Here is an 18,379-nt window from a genome sequence, read left to right as displayed (position 1 = left end):
ACCCCAAAAAAAAAAAAAAAAAAACTTCATAACGAGGAAGTAAATACAATTGACTCTGTGAGTTGCTGGCATATCCGAAAACTCGGCTCTTTAAAGACCTCGCAGATCACGACCCGGGGAGACGCTGCATGTCTGCGTCATTGCCAAGCATGTCAAGCGCTCGCCTAAACAGATTTAGACTTCATCCGCCACCACACGCCAAGATCGGGACCCGGTTGACCGACCCCGAGAAAGAACCAAACCTAGTGAGATTGGACGGCAGTTGGTCGCCTTGCGCCTTGTGGCGCAACTCTCCACACAATGACGATAGTGCTATGGTGGCGATTGCGTTGCCAACGGTGGCCTCGGCAGCAGCTACCACAGGCATTGCACTTGGCAATAAATTACCTTTGTTCGAAGCTAGAGATTCGACATATATAATGACCCTCTTGCTCCCCGTAAAACCGATCTTCTCCAGAAACATCGAATCTATATCATAATATTTTTGACACATTTGTCAACTTCGGAACGCCAACAACAAGATACAACATCATCTTACACCTTGTTCTCCCACATCGCTTCACTGCATCGCTACACAACTCTCACAAAATGTCTTCCAATCAGACTTTTGACAACTCCAAGCTCTCCAGTGCCGCTGCGGCTGCGCAAAACAACACGACACAACAGTGCCGCAGCAGCAAGTCACCCACACCAACGTAAGTTGACAGCATCTTCTCACTACTCCGCACTCGATAAGCTAACATCTCTTCAGCGGTGAACCTGATGCGGCGGCTCTCTCCCCAAGCCAGATGCGCGAGCACCTTGGTCCTCCCGAAATCACCCACGATTATCCCGAGGACAGCACTCACCGCAGACACTCGGCTGTGTCTGCTCAACAGGCTCACTTTTTGAGATAGGCGCGTGCTTCACATCGCCACAATGGTGATTTAGGCGGATGGGCACATTGTTTTTCTGATTCATGTATTTTCTTTTCTGGGCGCAATACGACTGTTTAATGACTGGATTGTACTTGGTAGATAGACCTGATATCCTAGCAAAAACGTTGATTTTTCAACACTTCGTGACTTGCACAGGTTCTAGCCTGCTTCAGTAGGAACGTAAACGTAACTCAGCCACTCCCATCACAATGAGCTTTTCCACATCTTCCTGTAGGCTGTTGTTCTTCCAGGCTCGTCTCTTGCCGCCACGGCCGCTTTGAAGCCCTTTTCCGCGGCAAGACCCTGGAAAGCGAGACCCTCTGGTGAATTCCTAGTGATGCCATCAAACACCGTAGCCAAGCGCTGGCCCGCCCCAATCTGCGCCTCAAACGTGCTATTAATCATTTGCTTCTGCATCCACAGCTGGTTTACCGGCACCGCCTTGATGCGATCCGTCAGCAGCCGCACCGCCTCCCCCAGCTCGTCCCGCGGCACCGACTTGAGCACCAGCCCCATCGCCGCCGCCTCCCTGCCGTCGACCAGGTCCCCCGTGAACAGCATGCGCTTGGCCCGCTCCGCGCCCACGCGGTGCGCCCACATGGCCGTCGTCGGGCAGCCCCAGACGCGGGCGGGCGGATAGCCGATGCGCGCGTCGTCGGCCATGACGACGAGGTCGCAGCTGAGCGCAATGTCGGAGCCGCCGGCCGCCGCGGCGCCGTGCACCTGCGCAATCGTCGGCTTGTAGCTGTGGAAGAGCGCCGCGTAGCAGTCGGTGCACTCCTTCATCAAGAGGTAGTCGCGAAACGGCTCGTAGCCTTCCGACAGGTCTTGGCTGCCCGCCGTCTCGCCGCGAAGCGCAGAGGCTGCAAAGATATCTAAATCGTAGCCGCCGCAGAAGCCGGCGCCGTTGCCTTTGAGAACGATGCAGTGCACGTCGGGATCGAGATTGGCCTGCCGCACGGCGGCGCGGATCTCGAGCGGCATGTGGGTGTCAATGGCATTGAGGTGCTGGGGCCGGTTCAGCGTAATGTAGGCGACTTTGCCATCGGTGGATTTATCATAGAGTATGGAATGAAATTCGGATTCAGCCATGGTGGAAAAAGCGAGATGGTTTCTCTGAGATTGAATGCAATAACCGTAGTCGAACAATTGACTTACAAGTTTTCCTTCAGACGGCTACGCTTTTGGAGGGGCTAGCCGAGGCTGGCGTCGCGGGGTTCTGGCCGACAGCCGGATGTCTTAAGCTGCCATTTGCCAACGCATGTTTGTTGAATTATCCACCGATCTCAGAGTCCATTGTCTTATATGCTTTTCGCAATTAGGGAGTGAAATACTTACCAATTGCATCTCCTCCATGGCAGCCCGGCGCGCTGCCGAGCGCAATGCTTTCCGCTCGAGACAACGCCGCCCATGGAACAACACGGCGCAGCGGACTAACCACGTCTAGAAAGTCCGCTCAAGCATGTCGATGCCCTCATCTGCATGCCGGTGATGGAAGCGTCGGCGATTGGGCCGCTTCTGCAGTCAAGATTCACACGATGCTATTGGTGCGCATCGACAGCTCCGCAGAATACTGATAGTGCGGGGCATGAACCACCATGACAACCCACAGTGGCGATATCGCTGTTGAGTATCACAAAACAGCTCTATGGGTGGAAGTCGTACATTTCAAAGCTCGAGATCAGTTTTCAGCCATCGATCGAAAGTCACGTCACTGTATTTGAGACACCTGCTTCACCGACTGGCAGAACGCCCGACTCCGAGAGACCTACTTTATTGTCGCTAAGATGGCCGCCCAAGCTTTGGATAAGGAAAAGCTGAGTGTGAGCTGAGATTTCTGCCAAAATAAAAAGAGAAAAAGTTGATAAAAATTACTAACACCAAATCAGAACCTGTCCTTTATCCTCAACAAGCCGCTTGACGTGGCCTATGTCGAGCAGCCCAAGCCCACCATTGAGGACCCTCACAATGTGCTGGTAGCCGTCAACTACACTGGCATCTGCGGAAGCGACGTGCACTACTACGTGCACGGCGCCATCGGCCACTTTGTCGTCAGGGAGCCCATGGTCCTCGGCCACGAGTCCTCCGGCACCGTCGTCGAGGTAGGCTCCGCCGTCACGGATCTCAAGCCCGGCGACCGCGTCGCCCTCGAGCCCGGCTACGGCTGCCGACGCTGCAAGCACTGCCGCGCGGGCAAGTACAACCTGTGCGCCAAGATGATTTTCGCCGCGACGCCGCCGCACCACGGCACGCTGACGGGTGTGTGGGCGGCGCCGTCCGACTTTTGCTACAAGCTGCCCGACCAGGTCTCGCTGCAAGAGGGCGCGCTGATTGAGCCGCTCGCCGTCGCCGTGCACATTGTCAGGCAGGGCGACGTGCGCCCGGGCAGCTCCGTCGTCGTCATGGGCGCCGGCCCCGTCGGCCTTCTCTGCGCTGCCGTCGCCAGGGCGCACGGCGCGTCCAAGGTGGTCAGCGTCGACATTGTCCAGTCCAAGCTCGACTTTGCCAGGTCGTTTTGCTCGACGCACACGTACGCGTCGCAGAAGATCTCGGCCGAGGATAATGCCGCGGCGCTCAAGGAGGCAGCCGGCCTGGGCGACGGCGCCGACGTGGTCATTGACGCCAGCGGCGCCGAGCCCTCTATCCAGGCGAGCATTCACACCGTGCGCATGGGCGGCACATATGTCCAGGGCGGCATGGGAAAGGCCGACATTACCTTTCCCATCATGGCCATGTGCCTCAAGGAGGTCACAGTCAGAGGTTCCTTTCGTTATGGTCCTGGAGACTATGAGCTGGCCATTGAGCTGGTGGCAAGCGGCAAGGTGGATGTCAAGAAGCTGGTGTCTGAGGTGGTAGAATTCCGTCAGGCTGAGGAGGCATTCAAAAAGGTCAGAGAGGGTCAAGTTATCAAGATTTTGATTGGAGGGCCCAACCAGTAAAGAATTCTTCTCCTTTCATAAGTTAACAGGAGATGGGATCAAAGCGCAGGGTTAACAAATTGGGAAAGCGTGCCGCATGCTGGTGCCATCCGGGTGCCCGTTTCAACTCGTCATGAAAATGGCTCAAATCTAAGCGCTTTCAAGAGATCCAAAGTCGCAGAAAAAGAAGCTTAATGATAATGTGTTTGTTTGAAGAATTTAGATGTGCCAACTTTTCAACTGCCTTGATTATAATATTATAAGTCTCTCTCGCACCTATTTCCACCTAGGCCGCACCACTATCTGCTCAACGTTATTAAGGATCCTCGGCACCCTCATTCCACTCTGGCGGGTCTTCAGCTGGATCGGATGGTTCTGAATTCCGAGCACCCCGGTTCGACCGTGGCGGGTCGTCAGCTGGATCGTATGGTATGCAATTTTGGCAACAGTGATGTCTGCACTTGATACTAAAGCAAACAAACTTGCCCTTGGGCGTCCTGTCATCGCACTTGCAGCAACGCCAGCCAGGGGTTTGCTGAAGCATCACTCTGGTCCAGCATTTCGGTCGTTTGCAGACTCTTTCTGCTTCTGAAATAATCTCAAACTTGGCATTGGGGCAATGAACAATAGTTTGACCCTTTCTAAACCTGCTCACTGCTGCTGGACAATCGTGTGCGTTCTTGGGCTTGTACTCTTCTTCCCCGAGATAGTGTCCACATCGGCCCTTTTTTATAACGTAGCGACATTTGCAGGTTACCGCCATTCTTCTCCTCTTGAGCTATGTGAACTTGAGCGAATGACCTTTATGGCAAGTGTTGAGCGTGTTGGGCGTGTTGGGCGTATTGAGCGTGCTGAGCGTGTTGGGCGTGTTGGGCGTGTTGGGAGTTGTATTTGGACAAACATGACAAGGAGCACTCTCCGGGCAATATATACCCAGATAAATGATGCTCTATTCACATGATGAGCGCGTACACATGTTACCAATAGCCCATTACCGTCGTTTATCAGTTGTTGCTGTATGAATACGGCTGCTCCTCGCTCTACCAAGACATGGCTGACATACTGCTCTTCGGAGGCTTGTGCTATCATGACTAAACTGATTCACGACCGGGTGTCATGTTAGCCGTCTAACCGTATGGGATCCGTGACGTTTGGAAAGAATAGATAAAGTTTGCACGACCTATGACGAAAGTTGACTACGGCTGGAGAGACGAGAAAGACGTAATCAGCAAGAATTCGTCGGGCAAGTCCTCAGAAGCACAAACAGCTCGGCTGAAGGCGCTTTTTGAACTTGACGCCATTATAAAGGGTAGCATCGATGCCATGAAGAAAAACTAATCCCAATCTCCCAAATGGTGTTGGTCTCGAGCCTTCAACTGATGTTGGTCTCGAGCCAACGCCGTTTGGCTGGTGTCACACTGTACAGCAGCGAAAGTGTAAGCGCCGTCTTCAACGGGTGCAAGTCTCGATGAAACATGATTCGACAAGGCCAGGCCAGAGACCAAGATTCTTCGAAAAAAGGCGTCAATAATAAGAGCTGGGGCCTACTGGGTACATTACATATGCAGCCACCTGCGCCCGTCGGGCGCGGCACCGTCGGCGCACAGCCTTTCGTGCCTCTCTGTCCGTCTCGGCACTCACAAGGCTTACAGTATTACAGTCATGGCTAGCGCAGCCACTAAATTGCCCCGGTTGCCTTGTTGGGACAAAAGACGATGCGCCAAGCTGAGACGTCATCGAAAGCGTCGCTAAATACAAAACGCGTGTTGCAAAAGTCGGAGACGCAATATCACCCAGTAGCTTTAGGTAGTTAACGCATTATCGAGTCTTTATTTAATGCATGCTGTCTGATTTTTCTGGTCACCTCTTGTTCTGTTTTTCCTTCTGTTTTTTGCCTTTCTGTTATATCTGTTGTCTCTTTGGCCGGGTTTCAAAAGGCAGGCTTTTTAGCGAGATGTTGTAGTTGGCCCTGAGCAGATTGCTTCGTAGTCTCTGTGATGGGCTCTTTGGTAGAGTCGGACAAATTCGTTTACAGTTCTTTCGGGAGTTTTCGTTTTGCTTTTGCTTGCACTTTGTACGGAATTATTTGAGTATAATACGTAGACTCCGTTGTCGGCTTTTTGCCTGGCTTGTTAGTCGCAATACTAAAAGGGCGACTCTGGAGGGGATTGATCTGATCATCTGATCGGTCGGTATCATTTGCAGTCCCAGACTGGAACATCATACGTAACTATGATGGTATACTTTGATTTTCCAGAATCTACGGAAGCATGCCGGCAATCTTTTACAACCCCCAAGTTAGCTTCGGGCTACTTATGCAGGTCCAGGGTGAAGCATCGCGTTACACTTTATCGGCTTCTATGTACTCGCCGTAGCTTTGAAAAAATTTGTCACCACCCGTGTATAGTGATGGGTGCTCTGCGCATGTGCATGATGGTGGCTGTAACAAGCCCATATAAGCACCCAGACTTGCCTTTCAGAAGGAAGGGCAATTCTTATGCGAAGCTCTCTCGACTAGAATTGAAAAAAAAAAAAAAATGGAAATGATGGTGACTAAATTTCTATCGCTAAACAGCGTCATTGCCACGATTCGATTTCGAGTCGCCTAATTTTGGAAAGCTGCATCGAACAATATCAGTAGCTTTCGGTGCTACAGACCCTTGTGAGACCAGCTGAGGCATTGCCATTGCTCTCCCGTGGCTGAGCCTATTCTGCCGCCATGCCGATCCCTCTTTCACCTCCTCCTGATGTGCTGTGCAAAGACAATCAAAACTCCATCGGACTTGGCTTCCACAAGGGCTCGAAACGGCCAAGCAGCGTTTTAGCTGAGCCGTTAGCGCCCAAGCCAACTCGCCTTGGCTGCGAGTGCGAGCCCGATGACAGACCACGCCAAATCCACAGAGCATCCCTAATCACTGAATCAGCAGCGTCTCTAGCAAGCAAGCCCCAGTGCGGCTGAATGGCGCTTTGTTGTAGGGGCCAGTTGAGGAGGAGAGCCTGTAAGCTACGAGGCGTGGACAATCCCCTGCTAGCAACCGCTATGGACCCAGAGCTGGGACTGGCGGGATGATTCAGCCCTGGGCTCACACGATGAATGACAGACATGCCTGACAAGCTCCGCCCTCGTACAAAGTATTTTTCCTTGGTTTGCTGTTTTACCCTACCGACCACGGACATGAGAGCTTGGTGGCGGTCTATTCATATAAGATCTTGAGCTCCCAGCTTCAGCTCGTGCGCCATCCATCACCATCTTACTCGACAAGGTCCTTCTATTTCATATTAATTCCCTACGATACCCAAACCTCAGAGTCTCAACCCTTTTCCCTTTCATTCCCTTTCAAACGCCAAATAGTACTTGTACCACCTTGACTACGTCAACGGTTCTGTTCTTTTTACCACAATGGATAGCCGCGCCGTAAATCCCCAAAAGACGCTCGTCACCCCGTTGTGGGTGTTTGGCATCCGAATCGCTCAGGTTGTCTTGTCTATTGTCATTCTGGGCATGGCCGCCGCCTGGACCGACTATGCGCTCTTCGACGCTCCCAGCCTCGCCATTGCCGCCGTATGTCATCCTTTTTTTTTTTTCGCACTTGACTACTACATTGATGGCTCCCGGCACCGATTCACTAACATGCTATGCTCGCCCTTAGGCCGTCTTCACCTGGGTCGTCGTCGCCTACATTCTCGTGACGGAAAGGATTCCCGTCGCCAATGCCTTTTACACCATCTACGCAGTCATTGCCCTGGACGCCTTCATGTGCATCATCTGGCTGTCTGCGTGGGCTCTCAACGCCGCTCGTCGCGCCGAGCTGGGCAATGTTGGCGGCCGCCGAGGTGGGCGCGGCCGGTTTTGCTACGAAGGCATCTGCTACGACTACAAGAAGCGTTCCATTGAGCGTCGCGCCATGACCTGGCAGACTCTCAGCGGCCTTCTTGCCGGTGTCGCTGCTCTTGGCGCTATTGCCTGGTGAGTTTGACCTGCACCGCCACCCCGATGACGTGAGCCTATACTTATGCACCTATAGGGTCCTCTTCATTGTCACCCTCGTCTGGACAATCATGAACTTTCTCAAAGGACGCAAGGACGGCCGCTATACCCTCGGCTCTTCCAGCACAGCCAATGCCGGTCACAACATGGAGGAGCAAAAGGTCCAGGGCCAGCAGCCGCCGCAGCAGCCCCAGCCGCCGCAGTCTCAGCAGCCCCAGCAATATGTCCAGCCCGAGTACAACGGCCAGCAGCAACAGGCATATCCTCAATACCCTCAGCCGCCTGTTGAGGTCCAGACCCAATACCAAGCTCCTCAAGTCGACACCCAGTACCAGCAGCCACAGCAGCCACAGCAGCAACACCCCCAAGACCCCAACCAGACAACTCCACAGCAGCAGCAGCAGCAACACCACCAGTAAATGTCATTGACATGTGCAGAAAAATACTCGGACTATTGGCCAAGCACAGAAATTGACTGAGGTGATGTTTGGTTCTGGGGAGTCTCAACTCGAATGTGATGTAATGATATGATTGGGATTGCTACGCGGGCCGTGGGCCAATGACTTCTTTGATACCACTTTGCGAATCTTGGGGTGCACATTACTTGATATCCAAACTTTTTCAAAATAGTGTTGCTCATGATTTATCTGAAATTTCGACCCGAAAAATTCCACAGAAAAGGACATTGCTGCCTTGTTCACACGCCCCAGCTGAGTACAAAGTTCAGCCTCATAACCTCATGCTAGGCGCCGAGAACATGGCGGTCAGCCGCAGTCAGATGATGAAAGCCCCCTTCAACCATTCCACAACAAGGCAAGCGTAAATCCGAGTTCAAGAAAAGGTAAAATAAAGCCTTGTAATAAATCGACCACTGTGGTTCGTACTCGTGTTGAATTATCAAGCTATATTAATCGATCTGCACAAATACGGCAGGCGGTGTGGGAATACTGCCACCCAACCACGCCATGGCAAGACCAAGCTCCTTGCACTGATCAAGTTCTGTCACAGCGAACGGCGAAGCAGCCAAGGACGCATTGGCTCTCGCGACACTCAAATTTGAAGCGAACATCCTACGAAGTCGTGGAACGTGCCGGCCAATCCTCTGCCTTGTCCATTAGCGGCTCCAGCATAACCAATCCACATCGTCGAACCTCCCCGAAGTCGTCAAGCCTCGTACGATTCGACAAAACTCGACGACAGCCTGAGACTTTGTTTGGAATAGAAGCAACACATGGAGGCTGCAATGGCTGGCCAAGCATCCGATCTGCCTACGCCTCCCCCGGAGCGCCTGGGCGTGCCGTCACGCAATCCGCTCCCGCTGTCCGCGTCCCAGGAGTCGCAAGTGCGCGACATTTACTATGCGCGCGTCCGCAAGCAATGCGCCGACGAGATTAAAGGTAGACACCGCAACCCATTCGAAACCATCTCCCAAAAGAGAAGGGAACGCGTCAACCTTGAATGATACTAACGGTCCCCTTTTTTCTGCTTCCACAGCTTTTGCCGCCTGCGCCCTTGGCCGCACATTTACCGTCTCGTTTGCGTGCCGCGCCGAGCACCGCGTCATGAATGGCTGCATGAAGCTGCACGCCAACCAAAAGGAGCACGACGCCGCGCGCGAGGAGTGGTTCGCGATGCGCATGGACCGCCAGCGCCAGCGCGAGGCCAGGAACAAGGTGGCCGTCGCGCAGGAGGAATTCATGCACGACTGGTGGGGGCTGCCCGAGGACGTGCGGCTGTCGCGGCAGAGGGACGCTGAGCAAAAAGGCGTTCAGCTGCAGGAGAGGATTGGCGGCATGCCGGCCAAGGATCGTCCGCTTGATGGCAACAAACGATGATGATGATGGGTGGCCACGGCCCTTGGAGGGGGGATGGGGGAGGGAAGGGGTGTGTACTTGTATATGTGTGATGGGCATGAAGCTGGAGGGAGTGGGCACTTTGCATTTGTCTGGCGTTTGATATCTTCATCTCTATACACTGTTGTGCGTTGTTGCAGAGCAATGCTTTGGATTTCTTACTTGATTTTTTTTTGGGCTCATATACAGCTTTATCGAAACTTCTCCCAACTGTACAAATAGAAAAAAAACAGTCATATTGGCTCTGTCGCAGCTGCGATGGTGAAATCTCACGACGTGTTCAAAAGTTGACAAGATCTCGCTACGTCTCTGCAACATGAAAGCCATAAACTGGTCGACCTGGACAGATTGTTGGGCCATCTCAGGCCTTGGAAGCTACTCTTCATCGCCATAGGCCCACGTCTACATGCGAGTTGGGGGCCGCCGTCTTGCCAAAGGTGGCCAAAAGGCAGCATACAACAGTACAAGTGTGATTAAGATAAACTCTGGCCATGAACTGTACTGATATCGCCAACATTGGCAAAGACGTCGCTACTCTATACTTGCGCATCCTAGCCTCGCATGACGTGGGTCACAGTCGGCTGTACGTGGAGCTTCTCAATGACGGCCCGGACGCCAGTTCAGAGCGCTCGCAGCTCGAGACACGCATCGATAAAGAATCAGCAAGCTTGCACTTGCACAACAGTTTTATTTCATTGCATCTGATGTGTCGGAATCCATCTGTGAATCGGTTCCATGGCATGTGTCCCAGGCCATGCTGCTGTCACATGCCACAACCAGCACTTGTGCAGCCTGTTCTCATGCGTGGTGTGAAGTCTGGATTGCATAACCTCTCATTCGACTGAGCCAGACTTGGCAACCGTTTTTTGGTCTCTTTCTTGAATTTTCGGGACAGTGCTCGTGGCCTGTACTGCGCAGTATCGCCAAAGCTGGCGCTGGTTTTGGCAGTGCCGTCTTGTCCTTGAGCCAGTGCAAGGCTACCAAGGCAATTGCTTATGCCTCGCGTACTGTGCGCCATGTTGACAAGTACATCACCCTGATTTCTCTAGACTTCACCGCAAGTGCAGTCGCAATCTATAATGCATGGAAATTAGTGATGCTGCAAAGCAATCTCAAGAGATGGAGTGGGCACGAGACATGTCCACATATGCCGCAGTGAATGCAGGATTATGCAGGAGTGCTGCATTGCCGAGACAATTTGGACCTAAAATAAGCACTGTGAGTCGGAGAGGAGTTTGAAGTTCCGTGAAATTGAAATGTCAGACGTTGCGATTCTGTAATTGAATGTAATCAGAATGCTGATGGGCGTCAATATTTGACGGCAGGTAATCGAGCGGGCTGCCACATGGAGCGAAATTTTCCAGCCATGCAGCTACTTATACGTGATTGGGCTTTTAAAAAAAACATATTCAAAAAGTCGTTCTCGGCCAGAAATGTCACGTAATGGCACATGTGATTAAGAGCCTTGTCATCTCGCCAAGAAGCGCTGTCATGTCACCATCTCTGCTTTATGCGCCCATCACAAAACTGCGACGACACGGCAGGCTTACAAATTCAGCTGCCATCTGTTTAATTTTTTTTTCCCTCTCGGCACCCGTCTGATGAGCATGAACTTGGATGACACTTGACGGGCATTCCCGAATTCGCTATCCACAGTATAAACTGCCCAACCCCAGCCCGGCCCGTTATTCTTGTCATATTGGAAGCGCAGACTAAAAAAAGTGGAATATTTGTGATGATAATAATACCTTGTTGAACCAGCTTGATTAGGAAAGAAAACTCTAGCCACGCTAGTTATCCTTGCATATTACTTACTGACAGGGTCGTTCTCTTCGATCCAATAGCGGTGCCGTCCCAGCCTAATGCTTGGGTCGCGAGTCGCGACTTGCCAGCCACATGGGCGGGCGCTAGGAGGGCTCTCACGATTGGTTACACGAGATGCAAATCGTCAGCGATGGGCCCATTTTCTTGTCCACATGTAGCGAGAGCAACAATGGAGACCAGGCCTCTATTGTTGTGTGCCGGGATCATGTGAGTGGTCCAGTACTGGTGTGCCCGGGGGCAGAACGCGGGACCCCTCCATCCTCAGATCGTCCTAGACTCCTAGGCCCTCCCCCCCCCGAAGAGGGGGGGAACCCCTGTCGTTGTTGTCTTTTGGGCGCTTAAAATGGCTGGCTGGGAGCTGAATGGGCCATTCTGTGCCCGGGACGGAACGGACAAGAATAGATCACCACAGGCACGCTTGCCCGCCCACCCACACCGGTCGCTTTTACGGACACTTGCTTGGCTCACTGCCGTTGCTGCAAGCGGCGTTTCGGAACGCTAAACTATTTAGACGGGCCATTGTACACCAATCACGCACGCTCTGCAAAGGGACGGAGAACGGCCCGAAGGAAGAAGGTGTGCTGGGCTGGGCGGGTAAAAGAGAAAAAAAAGCTTACTTTGTTACGGTTTACAAGAGCAAAAATAAAGAGCGCCGCCGGAGCGAAACCAGAAAAAGGAGCTAGACATGGGCAATCGGAAACTTGTAGACTTGGAGGTGGCCCAGCACGGCGCGTACAAAACTTTTATATCAATGGCCTGTGTAGCCTCACCATTTCGCACCACACCCTCTTTTATTTTATTCTTGCATGCTGGTCCTTTTCTTACCTTTTCTGTCCGCTTTGTGTCTCATTTTGCTGTAGTTAACCCGGCGGGCATCGGACGGTAACACGCAGACGAACCAGGGCCAGTGGTTATCGATTTAGCGGGGGGGGTTACGCCAGGGACAAGAAGGAAAAGAAAAAGCCACGAGGACTATTCATATGCCGGCTCATTTATTAAATGGTTCGACTTTTTTTTTTTTTTTTTTTATCCAATCGTTACGCGTCTTCTATTTTTATCTGGCCCTGAATCCTTTGTGGTGCCCCGGACCCAGCCTGCCTCTCCAGATTGAAGTATATACATACACAGCGGCGACACCACATTTACACTACATTACGATATATAAGGACGACTGGGACAACGACGACGGGGAGAAATGGCCACACAGCAGCAAAACGGGACGGCAAGCTCCCAGATAATCAACGCCAACAATAGCAGCTTCTCGCTGTTTCCCAATCCGCAGGTTACGCGACCGCCGCCGCCCGTCATCCGGCTACACCCCAACCCCCGGCCGAAGCGCTCGGCGGAGCGGGAGCAGGCCCGACAGCAGCAGCAGCAGCAGCTCCAACAACATCACCAGCAGAACTTATATACCCCGCCAGACCACTCGACTGATGTAGGAACCCCCTCATCATCGCAAGACGTGACGACGCCCTCGCGACAAAAAATCACCCACCATACCCCTCTGCAGTTTGACCCCGTCCCGAGCAGCTCCGTTGTCGCCTCGCCGCAGCAGCAAGTGAGCACCATGTCTGGTCGCTCCGAAAGCGCCACCTTTTCTCCCGCAGAGCCCGTGGCAAGGAACGGCAGTGTGCGGTCGCGCAGCTCCATTGCCAAGCCGCCTCTGGACGGCGGCGGCGGCGCGACGTCTTCGTTGCCATTGTCGTCGTCGTCGTCGTCGTCTCGTGCGGCGCCCGCGCCTCTCCGATCCATCTTTCCGACATATAACCCGGATCTGCCCCTGGACCAACAAGCCTACGGACCTACTCAGATGAGCCCGTCGCACATTCCCCGGGCCGTAATCAGTCGGCAAAGCTACTACGACCCCGACGCCGTGAGCACCACCGTCGGCGAGGAGTACACGACCGAGCCACTGCCCGAGCTGCCCGCGCAGCAGCAGCAACGCAGTCCGCCGCAACGGTATCAGCAGCAGGACACGGCGGCCTTTACGGCTGCGTCTCGCGGGCCTGCCCGCACAAATACGCTGCGCCCGCCGCCAGTGATTCCCCAGACCAGCACCACCGACCAGCTCAAGACGTTTTGGAAGGCAGCCAATGGCTGGAAAGCCGCACCCTCCGAGGGACGCGTCTTTTGCCTGAAGTTGTCTCAGCTCAAAGACGCCCCCGTATACACGCTGTCGTCGGCCTCTCAGCCCTTTTACACGCTCCGTCTCGATCCCACCTCGGCGTCTGCTCTGGTCTCGCTGTCCCGGCACGACCCTGGCAAGACGTACAAGCTCCCGCGGACAGAGTCGTCAACCTCGACCTCGACCTCGGCCTCGAGCCCGAGCATGGACGCGGCGGCTGCCGGTGCCGGCGCCGGTGTCGGCGCCAGGTCCGAGTCCAAGCACTGGCAGCAGGTCCTGCGCACCACGCTGGAGGAGGAGTCGCGCAAGCACCCGCCCAACGACGGCCTCGTCGCGCTCCTCATGCCCGACCCGGCCACCAAGATGGCCGTCGAGCGCGCCGACGAGCCCAGCCTCGTGGCCATGGCCGAGCGGGAATGCGCGCGCCTCGTCTGGGACGAGGATAGCGCCAGCAACTACCTCGTGCACCCCGCGCTCGCCGCGCCCTTTTGCGTCACCGTCGATCGCTGCCCGGCCTGGTCGCGCGTCGAGTACACGCTCGAGCACCACGAGTCCCCGCGACACCTCGCCAAGCTGACGCGCGACGGCACCGGCGGCGGCTGGCTCGAGGTCGACACCTCCGTCGCCGCCCACATTGAGGCCTACTACATCATCGACGTCGCCGTGACTGCGCTACTCCTCGTCGCCGCTGCCGACGAGCGCAGCGGCGGCTACGGCTGCGCCTCGTTCGCGGCTGGTGGTGGTGGTGTCGGCATGGAGACGTTTGAGCCGCCGCCCGCGCTCGCGGAGCCGGCAGCAACGGCGGCGCGCGCGGGCGACGCTCGTCGGGGCAGCGGCCGCTTCAGCCGCCTGAGCATCATCCGTAGGGAAGACAACAACAACAAGAAGAAGAAGAAGAAGAAGCAAACGCCGATGGAGCAGTTTGAGATGGATCTGGAGAGTCAGGACGGGAGCCTGACCAAGAGCAGCAGCACGCGCGTGCGGACGCGGAGCAAAAGAAAAAAGAGCAAGGAAAAGGAGGACAAGTTGCCGTTTCTCGTGCGCGCCGGCATCAAAGTCGCCAAGGGCACCTTCAAGTGCATCATTTGGATATTGACGGCCGTCTTCAGGGTGCTGTTTCGGTGCGTGCGGTCAAAGTATTAGAGCGCGACAGGGAATGACTTTTTTATGATGAAACGATGTTTGGTATTTATTTTGTCAGGCAGGGGCGCTTGGGATCAATTTGGCCATATTCTTTTGACAGCGAATGTTTTGCTTTGCACTCTGGAGGCTTTTGCGTTTGCTTAAGAGACATTGTTTCTTCTTTCATTATTCCTATGTGACAGTTTGCCCTAAACGCCGCTCAGCATGCTTTTTCTTGTAGTAATCCTGGATAACTCTCAAACCCACCGAAAGCGCAGTCTACCTCTTGCGCGCGCGCACCACAATCTTCTTGCCACGCCTCGTCGTGCCGCCCGACGTCGCCGTCTTGGCCATCTTTGCGCGCTGTTCCTCGAGGGCCTCCTCGGCGTCCGTCAGAACCTTGACCTTTTTTCGCGCATTCTCCAGCTGCCGTCTCAGTCTCCGCAGCGACTTTTCTCGCTCCGTGTCCTGGGAATCTTCTTCCTCGCCATGCTTGCCGTCCTCTTTTTCGGCTTCTCGCTCTTCAAGTTCCAGATGCTCTTCCATAGCGTCCTCCTGTGCATCCTCGTCGTCAAAGAACAGAATCTTCCGCGCAGCCTTGGGTTTTGACGGCTTACGCACAGGTTCGTCCTCGTCACTGTCGAAGCCATCAAAGTCGTCGCCGTTGTCGTCGTCCTCGCCCAGGCGATCCATGCCTCTCGTCATGACGACCTGCTCCTCGAGCTTGGCAATCTCTTTCGTGATTACCTGCTTCATGGTGCGAATGTAGCCCATATCCTGCGTCTTGAGCAGCCTCGCCGTGTCCATGTCAAGGACCTTGTTTCCGCGGTCGCCCTGAACCGTGCCGCTCCAACTCTTGCCGTCTTTGATGCGGGAGCCGGGGCCCTTGCGGGACATCATGCCAAAGTAGAATTCATCCTCGTTGCGCTCGGCGGCCTTGACGCGCAGCGACTTGAGCTGAGCTTTTTTCTTGTTGTAGTCCTTGGCTCGCTTGGAGTAATCCTATTTGCGGGCGATTTCACAATCAATAAAAAGGCATGTCCGAAAGTGTTGAACAGGAGAAGCTCTACCGACCTTGTGTTTCTCGAGAAGACCCAGGCGACGGCGCTCCAGAGGCTGCGCACGCTCGCGATGGACGCGCCGATCGACAGCATTTCGCATGGACGACATTGTGGATACTGTGTGAATCGCCGAGTGAGCCGAGTGAAGGGCTTCTGTGCAGAGAATGCGATGTGGTTGAACGTCGGTTTGGAGGCAACTCTAGCGGCAGAATCTCTGAAAAATTTGGCGGTGACGACGCTGCTTGGGAGGACTCGAATCTTTGATTAGGTAAGCGCTGGCCTACTTTCGCCTTTCGACAGAGTAATGTAGCATGGTCTACAGGAATTTAAATTAAATATATATACACATATATACGGTGAACTGAATGTTTAGTGCGTATATATAACCTAGTCTTAGTAATTCTCAGAGACGTCGTCTTGCACTCGTGAGAAAGAGCGACCAATGTTCTCGATCCAAAGTCAGGACAGGAAACGTATGCACTATTCCATTTTACCCGCGCCATGATAGCCTAGCCGCTTGATCGTCTAATAATCCTCATGATTCTCTACACTGATTTATATTCACTCTACAACGCCTTGTCAAGCTCTGTATCGTGAAGGAGAAGGGCATGGGGAACAGTCATGCTCTCCGCTCACGCACAACGGCAAGTCGCCCGCACGATTCGCTGGTAAAATCGCGTAAAACCCAGCCAAAGGATGACGAAGACATTTGTGATGTAGAGTGAATATAAATCAGTAGAAAGTACCATCAAAACCGTCGGGCGACCAAGCTGCTGGGCTATTACAGAGAGAGTCGAATCAAAAGTGTGGTTATTATATCCGTTATGTTGTTGCTCAGTCCAAGTTGGACCTTGTGGTGTAAAGGGGTTTATCAGTGTCGATAAAAATTAAAAATGGGGCGAAAGACTGCCTTCACCTGTCAAATGGCACTGTTGCCCAGCCACGAATAATAGTACGTTGATCATATTTTCCCACCCAGTTCTTCTCCCTATGCCCGGCAAACGTTGCCCTGGCCGCCGAGTGCTTCACACACGTCAAGGAAAGGGGCTGCACTCGTCAACCAGCGACCGCGAGGGCCTCGCCGCGCTAGCCGCCCACAAGAAGCGCAACGCCAAAAACGTCGCCTTCTTCTACTACGAGCTGCTCGGCGACGTGCATAAGTACCAGGCCATCCTAGCTAAGACGGAGTGGTACGCCAAGTCAGTGCTCTTTGCCTAGATATATAGGTATATAGGCCCTCGCTAGCCGCCGGCGCCGTCGTGGCCTAGAAGGAGAACCTAGAAAAGCCTTAGAAGGCCAGCGTAGCTAAGCTTATCAGTCTTCCTAGCGAGGATAATAACTTATATCCTAAGTAAAGTAACTAGTTAAAGCTTAAAGCTAAGGCGTGCTTCCGCTACTAAAATCACGCCCTATAGTAGTAAATAGTAATAACGAGATGGCTACTAAAGAGGAGGAGGAGGAGGAGGAGGAGGAGGAGGAGGAGGACGTTAAGAAGATAAAATAATATAAAAGTTTAGATTTTTAATAATTAAAATAAAATAAAAATAAGTGTGGTAAAAAGGGAAACCTACTTAGGATTATAGAACGAAGAAAGAAATCTGCCCATCACTAGGCCTTTTCGATAGAACTAGGTATCCTTGAGCGTTATGTATCGAATTTCCTATACCACGTGAGAAAGTCTGCCTTTATTATCGCCTCAGCACCATTCCGGACCAGGTTTCTTCCCGGCTTGCACGCAGTAACCATGTACAGCACCCACTGCAAAAGTGGGTGCGGGCACGGGTAGTAAAAAGTCTATATCTATAATAATAGTGATTATTTAGCCTATAACCAAGTACGCTATCGTTACTTTATAGTAGTGGGTAGGAACACCCAATGGTGAATCTTTGCACATCTATAGGGATCCGGGCAGCCAAGCAATGTAGAAAGAGTGAGCTTGCAGGAACCAAGTGATTTTTGGAGGGCGGGGAGGCAAGGGTATTTCGAAGAATCAGGCTGCCCGCCAAAAAAAAAACAGCGTGATTGATTGTCAGGGACTTTGGGGCAGCCTTCGAGCGAGTCAGCCCCAAGTCAGCCGAGGGAAACGCAACAATTGATACTCCCACGGCAGCCCATAGGTGTCACTGTTGCAAAACTCAGAAAGGCACGTTCGAAGGCGTATGCGGTCTAAAGACAGTACCCACAGTACAGTACTTTGGACCATGTACTCCAGCCCCATGGCGCGACTGATTCTGGTAGAAAACTGATCGAAATTTCAATTCCGAAGGCGGTGCGGAGCAGCAGCGGAATAGCAGCGGCCATATTTATCTGGGATATTATCATTATCTACACGCTTAACCCATCATACATAAACCTCATTCATCTTCCTCATCCGACTCTCCAGCATCGCCACCTTTCTCCTCGCTCTCTGGCTTATTAAGTCTCTGAGCCCTAAGTCAGTATCGAGATAGTAGTCCGGGTAATGTGAATGCACTCACGATCCAGAGCCGAGCGGCGTCTGCGAGTGCCTCCAGCGCCAAAGTTTTCCGTTCCTCGAAAGTCTTCTCGGGCGAGTCAGCTCGCGAAGCAATG

General features: G+C 53.3%; 9 protein-coding genes across 9 annotated transcripts in view; 6 read left to right on the top strand and 3 right to left on the bottom strand.

Moving 5' to 3' along the window:
- Positions 1–588: 588 nt before the first annotated feature.
- On the top strand, positions 589–896 carry BBA_04384 (uncharacterized protein; the record flags this gene model as incomplete). Its single annotated transcript, XM_008599481.1, has 2 exons — positions 589–695; positions 752–896. 2 exons carry the CDS (start codon positions 589–591, stop codon positions 894–896), a joined length of 252 nt encoding a protein of 83 aa, XP_008597703.1.
- A 225-nt stretch (positions 897–1,121) lies between these two features.
- Positions 1,122–2,009, bottom strand: BBA_04383 (Enoyl-CoA Hydratase family member; the record flags this gene model as incomplete). Its single annotated transcript, XM_008599480.1, has 1 exon — positions 1,122–2,009. One exon carries the CDS (start codon positions 2,007–2,009, stop codon positions 1,122–1,124), a length of 888 nt encoding a protein of 295 aa, XP_008597702.1.
- Positions 2,010–2,299: 290 nt separating this feature from the next.
- Positions 2,300–3,856, top strand: BBA_04382 (xylitol dehydrogenase; the record flags this gene model as incomplete). Its single annotated transcript, XM_008599479.1, has 3 exons — positions 2,300–2,464; positions 2,666–2,740; positions 2,807–3,856. The coding sequence occupies 3 exons, from the start codon at positions 2,300–2,302 to the stop codon at positions 3,854–3,856; spliced, it is 1,290 nt and encodes a 429-aa protein (XP_008597701.1).
- Positions 3,857–7,235: 3,379 nt separating this feature from the next.
- Positions 7,236–8,242, top strand: BBA_04381 (uncharacterized protein; the record flags this gene model as incomplete). Its single annotated transcript, XM_008599478.1, has 3 exons — positions 7,236–7,397; positions 7,486–7,802; positions 7,861–8,242. 3 exons carry the CDS (start codon positions 7,236–7,238, stop codon positions 8,240–8,242), a joined length of 861 nt encoding a protein of 286 aa, XP_008597700.1.
- An 824-nt stretch (positions 8,243–9,066) lies between these two features.
- On the top strand, positions 9,067–9,658 carry BBA_04380 (uncharacterized protein; the record flags this gene model as incomplete). The annotated part of the gene is made up of 2 exons (XM_008599477.1): positions 9,067–9,220; positions 9,318–9,658. The coding sequence occupies 2 exons, from the start codon at positions 9,067–9,069 to the stop codon at positions 9,656–9,658; spliced, it is 495 nt and encodes a 164-aa protein (XP_008597699.1).
- A 3,037-nt stretch (positions 9,659–12,695) lies between these two features.
- On the top strand, positions 12,696–14,768 carry BBA_04379 (proline-rich protein; the record flags this gene model as incomplete). Its single annotated transcript, XM_008599476.1, has 1 exon — positions 12,696–14,768. One exon carries the CDS (start codon positions 12,696–12,698, stop codon positions 14,766–14,768), a length of 2,073 nt encoding a protein of 690 aa, XP_008597698.1.
- Positions 14,769–15,026: 258 nt separating this feature from the next.
- BBA_04378 (cgi-94 protein) lies at positions 15,027–15,917 on the bottom strand (the record flags this gene model as incomplete). The annotated part of the gene is made up of 2 exons (XM_008599475.1): positions 15,027–15,749; positions 15,822–15,917. The coding sequence occupies 2 exons, from the start codon at positions 15,915–15,917 to the stop codon at positions 15,027–15,029; spliced, it is 819 nt and encodes a 272-aa protein (XP_008597697.1).
- Positions 15,918–16,798: 881 nt separating this feature from the next.
- On the top strand, positions 16,799–17,312 carry BBA_04377 (uncharacterized protein; the record flags this gene model as incomplete). The annotated part of the gene is made up of 2 exons (XM_008599474.1): positions 16,799–16,998; positions 17,234–17,312. The coding sequence occupies 2 exons, from the start codon at positions 16,799–16,801 to the stop codon at positions 17,310–17,312; spliced, it is 279 nt and encodes a 92-aa protein (XP_008597696.1).
- A 192-nt stretch (positions 17,313–17,504) lies between these two features.
- The window catches only part of BBA_04376 (uncharacterized protein), a gene marked incomplete at both ends in the record, with an annotated part of 1,639 nt that continues 764 nt past the window's right edge, over positions 17,505–18,379 (bottom strand). The window contains 3 exons of the mRNA XM_008599473.1: positions 17,505–17,602; positions 17,992–18,115; positions 18,286–18,305. Of these exons, the coding sequence (XP_008597695.1) occupies positions 17,505–17,602; positions 17,992–18,115; positions 18,286–18,305 (242 nt within the window). The remainder of the gene's footprint in view (positions 17,603–17,991; positions 18,116–18,285; positions 18,306–18,379) is intronic.

This window comes from Beauveria bassiana, assembly GCF_000280675.1.
Source record: "Beauveria bassiana ARSEF 2860 unplaced genomic scaffold BBA_S00010, whole genome shotgun sequence".
NCBI classification, from domain to species: Eukaryota; Fungi; Ascomycota; class Sordariomycetes; order Hypocreales; family Cordycipitaceae; genus Beauveria; species Beauveria bassiana.
The sequence above is the reverse complement of the archived record's forward strand: the minus strand, read 5'-3'. Positions and strand labels throughout refer to the sequence as shown.